This window comes from Brachyhypopomus gauderio, unplaced genomic scaffold (genome assembly GCF_052324685.1).
Source record: "Brachyhypopomus gauderio isolate BG-103 unplaced genomic scaffold, BGAUD_0.2 sc69, whole genome shotgun sequence".
NCBI lineage: Eukaryota > Metazoa > Chordata > Actinopteri > Gymnotiformes > Hypopomidae > Brachyhypopomus > Brachyhypopomus gauderio.
Genome location: NW_027506890.1, coordinates 1687724 through 1698865, shown reverse-complemented (window position 1 = coordinate 1698865; position 11142 = coordinate 1687724). Strand labels below are relative to the sequence as shown.

Sequence of the window (11142 nt, the reverse complement as noted above, 5' to 3'; positions counted from 1 at the left end):
GACAATCAATTTGATACTCGAAAGCAAATCCTTCAAGTGTGGAATTTTCCAGTGTTATATACAATAAACTCGAGCTTTTCATGTCATGCATGATTTCAGCATGTGTCCGTTTCTATTAAATATTTGTCTTACATATGTAAAGCATGTAACCAAGCCAGATAACAAGCCAACAATAGAATATCAAAATCTATAAATGATAAGTCATTGATCTATTACACATTTTAAGTATAGTAAAATGACACAAAGCAACAGCAGGAAAATAAGTGAAATGGGAAAAATTCATCAAAAAAATCATCAAAAAAATGAATGTCTAATCTATAAAAATCCTTTCTTAGTAAACTTTTAATAATGTATCACTATGTATGGTCTTTACTGGCATCTTTCACTGCCAACTGAACTGTTGGTGGATCCCACACTAGAACAGCATCAAATCTGTTTTACCTCAAAGTTCATTTTTACCCCAGAGACACCCCCCCCCATGTGGAGTCACCTTTTACCCTGCTAAAATGACTTCTAATCTTCTGCAACATGTAGTGTATTTCTGTTTCGTTTCTGCTGTTAGCAGATCCAAGATAACTCAGAAGATGGCTGACAAAAAAAAAAACAAATCAAACGAGGCACTTGACCACATTTGAGCATAGTACATCACTCCTGTTAGTCAGCTATCTGTTACATTATGTAAAATGTAAACTTAGTAGCACAGCAAAGGCTGCAGTGGAGTAGGTCAGAATACAAAGGTTAGACAAAATCCTGTTCAATCTAAACAGTGGTGCTCACTTCACAGCATGGTTTGGGGGTCAGCTAAAGTTCAATTACCACCACACTGGACCGTCAATTTCAATGTTGCCAAAGGTTTTCTGAAAAGCAAGCTAAACAGCCTTGCTTTCTGTAAATTTAGCAGGCAGGGATTTTCGTCCACCCCGTGAGACCCTAGTGGGCGTCCTTCCTCGCGTGAACAAGGTAACCTTTGGCTTTGATGATGCCTCGGCTCTTGACGATTATGGAGTAACGCAAGACCCACTCCAGCCTCCAGTCTGCCCCCTGCAGGCTGTGGCAACTCTCCTGGACAGCCTCCTGAAAGCCCACTGCACTGATCAGCTCTGCACACAGACAAAACACCGTTAGTCACACTTGTGCAAGAAGATCACTGCCGAGATCACTGTACATGGACTGCAAGTTTACATTTGTAACTCAACTGCGGCATTGGCTTTGTAGAGTGGTGGATTTATTTTTCTTATGGGTGTTAAAGAGGAATTTATATCTGCCATTTCTGAACACACAACACTAAAAACAACAGCCTTGGCATGACTGTAGCTTAAAACATTATCCAAATGCCCTCCAAAAAACGGCCAAACAATTGAATATGTTACACACAGTTTTAAAGCAGCACGTTGTTTATGCAGCTGATATCCTTAAGATAAGCTGGCTGGGAAGCAGGAAATAATTAGCACCTCTGGAGTCATTGTGTGTCAGCAGCTGTATGTCGAACTCCTTTGCAAATGCTGTGAGGTCTGGAGGCATTACACAGCAAGAGGCCAAGTTCACCTGGTTACTGCTGGGCTTCACCTTAACAAGACAGCAAATGCACTTTCAGGCAATTTGTACATCACGATACGAATAAAAATCAAAATACCTGCAGCATTTCAGAACATCTTAGCAATATCTAATACTAATAAATTACATACACCCTTCTCCCCAATCTTTCAACATCAACATGCTGTGGTGAAGTCCCCCAAGGGTCAGTGGGGTCTATGACTGAGATACGCCAGTCACTCCTACCTGTGCCCAGTTGTAGAGCTGTTCCAGCAGTGTCTTGTCCAGGTCGGAGGTGCCGATGGCAGCTGCTTTCTGATCCTGGACCAGTCCCTCCAGCTCCGCCCACATGGGCTGCAGGTGAACTAGAGTGAGACTCTCACCCTCAGACAGCGGGGGAGGGGCAATGATCACAGAGTCGAGCTGGGACACGCCCAACGACACACACGCTGAATAAGAATAGGGAAGCAGACACCATCAGCCACAGTATCCTTATCATAAAGCTGCAGATGAGCAATAAATTCAAAAAGGAATGCCAAAGTAGTTCAGAGAGCATTACAGAGGCTACAGTATTTCATCAAGTTGCAAAAGTGACAGGAAAGATTTCTAGGTCTACTACCAAAGAGACATTTATCCAAGATATTCTAGATTGATTATAAAAATCATGGTGACTGGAACATACCCATGTCCACAGCATATCTAATGGACGGACAGTCAGACTCGCCAAGAAACAGCTTGACTGTAGAGAGCAGAAAATTGCACGATTGCATGATTACAGTGGCACAGTCAAAACAAGTTCATCTGTTTCATTTGTAGATCAAGGATGAACGCTGCGTACCAGAAACTTTCAGTTCGTCTCTTTCCTCAGGTGTGATAAGCTCTGTATTCTCGGGAATTGTGCAATCCAGGATGGAGGGCAATTCCTATAAGATACAGACCAAACGATCACTGAACAATAAGACTGCAGGTCCTGCAGAACGCAAACACCTCACTCAAAAAACACCTCCCCAAGATCTGGGGTGAATTTGCACAAAATATGAACTGCTTGAAACTTTTAACTTTTGAATTTAGCATCACACATTTATCTTGAATCCTGAAGCATAATTGCTGCTACGTGTGAAATGTGCTATATAAATAAATCCACCTTGCCTACGAGTGCTCAAACACAAAAAAGCAGGTTTCTTCAGATATTGTGACATAGCCTCAATGACCCCAGTCAGAAGATTTAGAGACCAACACTCTCCATCTACAGTACTTACAAGAGATCTATGGCAATGACACATGTACTCTTTGTTTGTTACAGTAGTTTGTCACCCATCGTGTAAAACTGCTGTACATGTGTCTATATGTATAGAAATATCTGTAAAGCACTTCTAATTTGGGCCAAAATTGGCCCAGTTGTAGACTGCCACGTTCTGGAGCATGGATTCGGACAAAGTCATCGCCACCGTCATTCCAAGGGGCACGCGGGCCAGAACTGGGCCATCACACCTTTACAGTTTGGGGCAGGTCAGACAATGCATGCAGCAGGGCTGAGCAGTACTGATTTGTACATATGATTTCCATGCACTACTAGCACAACACCTGATTACTCTTATTTGATCACCTAGAGTCAGTCTTCCAGCAGTCCATTAGTTGAACTTAGTTAAACAGGGTGTGGTGCTACATCTCCATTCAAATTAAACTACCCAGCCCAACAAAACCATTTTAACACAACCATTTTAACAATGGGTACTTAGCTACCTAAACATGAGGATTAAGCTAAGAGTTGTAGTGTATACTGCCCAAAGCAACCTGTTTGTCATTCACATTCTTGATTATAAGCAAGTTCCATTTGGTTGTCTTTGTTATCAGACTGGGTGTGGTTGTAAACACTTACTGTTTCCAGTGTTGGCCGTATCGTCGCACACCATTCACCAAGTGTTGCTTTGATACAGTCTTGGAGCTGAGGATGAAATGATATAAAACTCAAATATGATAAGCCCATTCTAACACTTCGCAGACAGCACATTATTTCATTCAGTTCATATGTTAGCAGCTATATCTTCAGATACAGTAAACCCTGGCCTCGGGGCTACATGTAATAGTCTCTCTGACTAGGAGAAAGTTCAGTGTCTGTTCATGAGTGCCTTCACGGGTTAAAGTAACTTACACTAACTGAATTTACTTTTAGTTTTAAGATTGGAGAATGGGTGTGATAAATTGTGCAAGTTTTGGTTTTTAATGCTCGTATAAATCGTGATGTAGTATCAAGTGTACATTTGTAAATTAAAATTAAACATAAATTAAACATATTGTGTAATGTAAAACGCAAATTAAAGGGGGAAATGAAACTGTTCTTGGTACAATACTGCTTTGACATTCGGGCCTCGCACCATGTTCCTGTTACTAGTTACCCAAGCTCATCAAGCCACTTACGTTAGCTAGCTTAGTCAGCTAATCACCTGACTAGCTAATATAATGCTAACTACGCTACCTAGACATATAACGCAGCTGGGACATTTAAACTTCTACTTCTGGATTAACTGTTAACTCGATATCCAGCATCACATTATTAATATAATCGCCGAGTAGGTTTATATCCAGAAGCTACTGCTAGCTTGTTAACTCTTTCTAATGTATGGGTCATCGATGTGAATAGCGGTTTTCCTGTATTAATGCCGAGCTAGCAGTACAGCTAATACTTTAACGAAATTAAATAGCGGGTTAGCTCGTGTGGCTAAGCTAGTCACCTGGCGACACAGCGCGCGAGCTCCTCGCTATTACTGGAACTGCACGCGCGCTTCGAACGAGCCGCGCGCGTGTCTGGGTGCAGTCGCGCGCGCATGACGCCTGTACCTGTAACAGTACGAATGTAAGTCTGAGTGAATGTGATCGGCGAGCTCGGTTACCTCCTCACTTGGGGAAGATGGACATTTCTTCTTGAGTCGACTGCGGTTCACTAAATTGCCCGTGTGTAGCTTCAGGGTCGTCGCATTATCGATTAACAACTTCGCGTTGACACCAGGCTCCATATTCCGTGTTCGGGTTTAAAAAAAATAAATAAATGCCGGAGTGTGTTCAAGTCTATTAGCTAATAAGCTAGTAATGTCAAAATTGCTAAACAGACTGAGATTCACTTTATCTTTCAGCTCATATAAATAGCAGCTCTGCACTAAGCTTCCCACGTAGCTACCGGTTTGACACGACTTTGCGTTTGCAGCCTGCGGTAGTTCATTCAAGTATCAAAGCGAAAACCCAAAGCATGCCTCCCACTACTCAAACAGGATCCATTGGAAAATCTGGTTTGGAATCGAACCGGTTCCACTGCCTATGGCTGAAACTATTGCATTGACCATGGTCACCATGACGTGGCATATTAAATCACGCACAATAAAAAAAACCAGGCTGTTAGCACAATATAACACTAATATAATATAATACTTATATATTAAGTTGTTTGATACAGCACATTCAATACATTAGTTGGCATTAATTATTTTACATAAAAATTCAATTAACTGATATTATTTTGCACATCAGGTAAGATTAACAAAGCATGAATTTCTGCTTTAAAATATTTACCATGCAAGCTTCAACAATGTAACCTTTTTTTCTATACACTATGTCCGAGTGTATATCACTGTTTAATTTGCCATAGACAGCACTGAAGAACATTAACCCAATACATGTGTTAGGTACAATATTAATACTGTTCACAACTTGTAAATGACATTAGTTGAAGGAAACATAATGTAAACTGTTACATATTAATGAAAGCATCTGATCATCATAGTACTGTTTCTGTGTTTCTGTAAACCAGTTGTAGTTTGTAAACAGCCCAAAATTAAACTGGTCTATTCATGTTCTAAATATGGCTATATATGTAAGCTCAATTGGAAACTAATTTTATAGTAGCTAGTTTATAATATCTAACTAAATGTTTTTCAACTTGAGAAATGTCAGAATGCCACAAAAATGCCACACCTTGTTTGCAGCTACACAGAAGTATCAAAATGAAAAGAATCCTCCCAGGTCTTTTATCAGCAGACAAGCATTTTGCATGACGTCTTTTGTCTTTCAGAAATAGCGTCTGTAGTTTAGGATTAATTAAAGACAAATACAAGAGAGCAAAGTTGAAAAGACACTGATGCCTGTTCTAAACAACTGGGGTACACGCTTTGCTACATTATTTTTTATCCTGTGTACACTGCATAATGTTGAACAATTATTATGTACTTAACAATCATTACATTGCACGCATTTAAGCTGTACTGATTTTCAAACAGCTGAATATCATGGTTTGAAATTTCTAAAATAACAAAACGCTCGTAGTGGCGGAGTTGTTGTATATTTCCAAAGCATTTTGCTGTCAAGCAAAGTAGCCCCAAAGAAATACGTTGACTGTAAGCAAAATGAGGGCGTTGACGTTGCAGACGCTCCTCCAGATGGGCTCCTCCTCGATGCTGGTCAGCTTCTTCTCCAGGGCCTGTTGCTCCTCGCTGCTAAGCTGCGGCCGCGAGGTTTCGGACAGCCCACACAACCACATGGCCATGCGTTTGCAGCATGCGGGACTGTCCCTACCCTGCTCCTGGCCTGGGTCTACAGAGTCAGAGGTCATGGGAGGTGATGACAGGCCTGCCCAGGGGTCATACAGATCCACACGTGGCCGTTGACTGTGTCTCGTCCACCAGGTCAGTCGAACGAGCTGTAGAGAGATTCAGGTTCATCGTTATGACCATAAAGGTCAACTATAAATAAATAAATGTCACAGATGGACTTTAGACTGAAATGTACTGGCTCCTGGATACAGTTTGACACTTTGTGTGATAGGTGTAAATTATAAGCAGGTCAAGGTTGTGCATGTGTGGGGAGACAGAGGGAGCTTTACATGTTCTTCTGGAATTGGAGCAGTGCACAGGCTCACTGCTGTGATGATGAGGGCTGTCAGGGCCAGCAGGATAAGAGCAAAGTAGAGGTAGTGCACGTCCTTCAGCAGGGCAGGACGCAGGTCTTCCTGCCCACACGAGGGCGTGCCGTAGGCAAACTCCATTACCATACGGACTACACCCACCACCAGCCCCACCATTAGACCCCAGAATGCACCCTGCAGGTTGGACAGACAACGATTCTTAGGGGATGATTGTGAAGTTAAACAGTTAAACAAATAGATTTCAGTATTATTTCAGGCAGAAAGCATTAAATACAGAAACAGCAGCATGTATTTGTACAGTGATTTGAACTGCTAAGGAGCTTGAATAAAAGCAATTTCAAAACTAACTCACTATTATATTGTCATAATGATTAGCCTAATAAAGGCAAAGCACAATGATCAGATGACATCATCATTTCAGCAATTCATATTGAAGGATATCATACATGTTCATTCACTCGACTCCAGAAAATGGCCATAAGAAACACTGCAGTGATGGGAGGAGCCAAGTAGCTGGTTATGGCCTGAATGTAGTCAAACAGCTGCCCGCTATTGGCTGACTGGATGATCGGAATCCATAAGATGCTCAGAACCACCAGCACCAAAATGAACACCCTACGGATACAAATCACAACAGGGTCAAGATAAAGATAAAGGAGTGGTCCTGATGCTGGACAAACAAGATATTTAAACAAATAAATTAGAAAGATTAGAAATAATGTGTTTTTTAATACAGTAATATGCTAAGGTCTTCCCATATTAGTACAACTGCCCTAACATTTTTGGTTTCAGGTTTAAACATTCAACATGTGCCACAGTCACACAGGGGTGGGAGCAGACCCTTCCTTCATTAGCACCGTGCTGATGCCCTCGGGGGGAGTGGGAGTACCTGCCCACCACCATAAGCTCCCTCTCGGACGCCTGGCGCCGCACACGCCCCCAGATGTCCATAGTGAAGAGAGTGCTGCTGCTGTTGAATATGGAGGTGAGGGAGGACATGAGAGCAGCCATCATCACCGCGATCATCAGCCCCCGCATCCCTGCAAGGAGTGGAGGGAAAAGAGGAGGAAATAAGGGAGGAGGGAGGGAGAGAGAGCGAGAGGGAGGGGGAAAGAGAGGGAGAGGGAGTGAGAGAAGGAGGGGGAGAAAGAGAAAGGGGTTCAGATCAACAGCTTCATAAACAAGTCAAAACACTCAAACAACATGGTTTTCAGAGTGTGTTTGCTATTTTGTTTGTATTAATGGTTTCATGGAGAATGCCGTCTTACCAACAGGCATGAGTTCCACCACTAGTTTAGGGTAGGCAATGTTCGAGCAGCCAACGGTAGCGCCACAGATCTTAAAGCACTGCGCTGGATCCACACAGCCCACCTCATCTGTGGCACACATACACACGCCACGTGTATCAACACAAATACATTCACCGAACAGTAACACCTCACCAAGAGTTCACGCCTGCTATGGCTTCCAGCAAATCATGAGAGGCAAGTGGAAAGCGATTAGACGTGCCTGGGTAGAGTGCTCTGCTGATCATGCCTGGCATGACGATGAAGAACATGGGCAGGGTCTTCAGGTAACCCCCCAGCACTGAGCCTCCTTTGGCATGTGACAGGTTTTTGGCAGACAGGGACCTTTGGACTATCACCTGTAGATGGCAGATCGCAGCACTAAATGCCGATGCCCATCGGTATCACCTGTTCACAGCTGCGTTCTCAGGCAAGAGAACCTGGTGCTCAGACAGAAGGACACCGTCAACGCCCAGAACTCCAGGCTATATCATCCTTTATGACCTTTGACCTATTCACACAAGTCAAACTAGATTTCAAATTCAAAAGACAAACATTGCAAGCAACGTAAACCTACGAGTACATTAAGAGCAGGCCTCTTTAATGCGTGTATCTGTGTTATTGATGTGGGTTTGCCTCAGCTGCACTCAGCACCTGGTCGGTGCACCACACCCATGTGGCCAGCACGGTGAGTCCAAAGAGGAGGCCCGGCCAGGGCAGGTCTCCCGTCAATGGGTCCCGGAAGATGTGGAAGGCATCAGGTCGAGGGAGGTGGCACGTTGTGTTGGGGACAGTGATGGCCGGCACAGCTTGGCTATACTGCTCCTGCAGGCCCTCGTACCAGCCGACTTTATTAAACGCTTAGCAGGGGAAGAACGTACAATAGCGCTAGTGAGGAAAATAGTGTGAAGAGCCAGTTTTAGTATAAAAGTGCTACACATATATTTCACACGTGGGTCTGCTGACCCTGATGGGAATGTTGTTTGAATAAATTAAGTTAGTTAAAGCTGTAGTAAATCTAAAATATTACATCATATCAGAGGTGTACATCCAAAATACATTGAATTTCCTCATTGCCATGGTAAGAATGTTTGATGTATGAAAAAATGCTTTTTGTCGATAGACTTCATGAAAGCCTTGTGTACGACATTCCTTCATTTGCTGTTTTGATGATGGTAATAACAGCCATCTATTCCTCATTCTGACTGTATACCTTATAACTGTTTCTTATAGATGGTGGAGTATCCATTGTTCTATTGTCTCAAAAAATATTATACCATCCCAGTACATCTCACCCTACTTTTGAACAGTATGAATAAGGTCAATTTGAAATTAGCAATGTAAATTTCTGTGCTGGTAAATACATGTTACTAATCACCATAAAGGATGTAAGGGCATAATAAGGTTAAAAGTAATATTACCTATGAACATAAGCACGAATGCTCCCACCACCATAATGACCGTTTGTAACGCGTCAGTGTAGATCACCGCTGCCAGCCCACCTGCAATACAGCAGCAGTTAGAGGGCCACGTGACCCCGGTGCACCAGCTGGTCCCCGCCGCGCGCTCTCACCTGCTATAGTATAGAGCGCCGTGACCGCAAGCAGCACTACCGTGGAGAGGTAGAGGTCCCATCCCAGTGACACCTGAATGAACAACGCTCCAGAGAAAATGTCTGTCTGGAAAGCGTGAAACGAGAAAGTGAGATACTATACTAGTACGTGCCACTAGGCGGTGCTGTTCGTTTATTCGAGGTACGTTCAGGAGTCCTACTGATATCTTGGTGAAGATGTAGAGAATGAGCGACAGCACACTCATGTAGATCCGAATGCGCTGGCCACCGAACCTCTTCCTCAGGTACTCAGGCATGGTGACTACTCCGGCAGCAATGTACACGGGCACAAAGATCCAACCCAGGGCGATGAGGACCCATGCTGCCTAGTGTCAACACAGCAGAAGGATTCTCACACAGTGCTCCCGTGTAAACTGAACTGAGGACGTCTAAGGCGTTTCTTGCTGTTAAATTGGTAACGGTGTGGAGTAAGTGAACAGATCCTGGAACAGCTGGACTCACATTCCACTCGAATCCCCCCACAGCGATTCCTCCGGCTGCCCCTGTCCCTGCTAATCCAATGAACAGGCCACTGCCCACGTTACTGGACATCAAAGACGCGCCAATCTATCAGAGCCGAACACACCGAAACAGTCCAATTCTCAGAAAACCTTCAAATACAAATCACTAATGCAGAGTAAAAGGATTTTATACACCTCATCTTTTCCCTTTCACTAAAAAGCCCTAAAGACAGTATTATAAATCACATTTGCTTGCTTGTATTATCTATATTTAACCAATATTTCAACATGTGCATTTATTCTTATCAGTATCCAACTGGAGCTAAATGCCAAGAAAATGTATTATCTCTAGCTCTGTGGTATCTTCCTTCCTGATGGGCATACTGAAGTGAGCAATGAAAACTCAAAGATTTCCTTGTACATGCGGTACTGTGCAAATCCCATTAGATTTGTAGTTTTAGCGATTGTATAATGACCATAGATAATTACTGCTTTGTCTCATTAACATACAACCAGAAAATACAGGACAGTTGAAGGCTATACAGCATTTAAAACTGTAAGTCACAGTTGCAAATTTTTAGTGTGACCTTCCCTTACACAACAGCAATAACAGGAAAAAAGACATTTGCACAGTACAGTTTATGCAGTATACATCTATAAATATTTAGTGCATCAGTACAACTTAACCAAAACAGCGAAAACTTACTGGCCACCACGTCATGGACCTTCCTGCTAAGAAGTAGCCTCCAATGGTACCCCGGTTGGCCCTGACTGATGACTTCAAAACACATGCATGCAAACAACTGAACATGTACCTACATCAGCCACCATTCAGTGAATTAAAATAATGTCTAAACATGGAGAAATATGAAATATGTTGAAAGGAGTAATGTACTTCAAAAGCATGAATTAATGCACCTGTCACCGTTATGTAACCCTTTAGCACACAACGGACAGCTTATTAACCTACCCATATTCCCACTGCCAGTACGAACACAAAATAGACCACAACCACCACAATATCAGCAACCTCCAAGGTAAACCTTCCATTTGTGCCAGGATCCACTGTGCTCGTCACAAGCTCAGGTGCAGGCGTCATTTTTAAAATGCTACACAAGAGAGCGTGAACTTTGAGGCTAGTGCTAATTTGGTCAATCATTAGACACGTTGTTATCAAAAAATGTTGAGAACTCACTTCATGGGTTATACATAAACTGGAAGCATTGCTGAGAACACTCTAAATGAGGATGCGCTGTACTGAAACAATTACTAGCCTGACTGCCATTTGAGATGTGCTGACTAAATAATTTTCTAAAAAAGAGCATAATCGATTCTATA

At 42.8% G+C, this 11142-nt stretch overlaps 2 protein-coding genes across 2 annotated transcripts; both read right to left on the bottom strand.

Moving 5' to 3' along the window:
* Positions 1 to 6: 6 nt before the first annotated feature.
* gclm (glutamate-cysteine ligase, modifier subunit) lies at positions 7 to 4810 on the bottom strand. Its single transcript, XM_076989678.1, has 7 exons — positions 4425 to 4810; positions 3413 to 3478; positions 2372 to 2456; positions 2216 to 2272; positions 1780 to 1982; positions 1452 to 1566; positions 7 to 1100 (listed from the first exon to the last, which is right to left on the bottom strand). The coding sequence occupies exons 1-7, from the start codon at positions 4545 to 4547 to the stop codon at positions 931 to 933; spliced, it is 819 nt and encodes a 272-aa protein (XP_076845793.1). The 5' UTR covers positions 4548 to 4810; the 3' UTR covers positions 7 to 930.
* Positions 4811 to 4976: 166 nt separating this feature from the next.
* slc5a9 (solute carrier family 5 member 9) lies at positions 4977 to 11124 on the bottom strand. Its single transcript, XM_076989610.1, has 13 exons — positions 10775 to 11124; positions 10511 to 10582; positions 9806 to 9910; positions 9505 to 9669; positions 9305 to 9410; positions 9153 to 9233; positions 8386 to 8591; positions 7955 to 8090; positions 7714 to 7821; positions 7335 to 7485; positions 6892 to 7060; positions 6404 to 6619; positions 4977 to 6220 (listed from the first exon to the last, which is right to left on the bottom strand). The coding sequence occupies exons 1-13, from the start codon at positions 10961 to 10963 to the stop codon at positions 5885 to 5887; spliced, it is 2040 nt and encodes a 679-aa protein (XP_076845725.1). The 5' UTR covers positions 10964 to 11124; the 3' UTR covers positions 4977 to 5884.
* Between the last annotated feature and the right edge of the window lie 18 nt (positions 11125 to 11142).

Excerpts from the sequence above, each read along its gene's own strand:
- gclm (XM_076989678.1), bottom strand. The coding sequence starts at position 4,547 with ATGGAGCCTGGTGTCAACGCGAAGTTGTTAATCGATAATGCGACGACC. Across the intron at positions 3,479-4,424 it reads CATCTTCCCCAAGTGAGGAG|CTCCAAGACTGTATCAAAGC; the intron begins GTAACCGAGCTC and ends TTTCATCCTCAG. Across the intron at positions 1,567-1,779 it reads AGCTCTACAACTGGGCACAG|GTGAAGCCCAGCAGTAACCA; the intron begins GTAGGAGTGACT and ends TGTCTTGTTAAG.
- slc5a9 (XM_076989610.1), bottom strand. The coding sequence starts at position 10,963 with ATGATTGACCAAATTAGCACTAGCCTCAAAGTTCACGCTCTCTTGTGT. Across the intron at positions 10,583-10,774 it reads TACTGGCAGTGGGAATATGG|TCATCAGTCAGGGCCAACCG; the intron begins GTAGGTTAATAA and ends TGTGTTTTGAAG. Across the intron at positions 7,486-7,713 it reads GGTGGAACTCATGCCTGTTG|GGATGCGGGGGCTGATGATC; the intron begins GTAAGACGGCAT and ends CACTCCTTGCAG.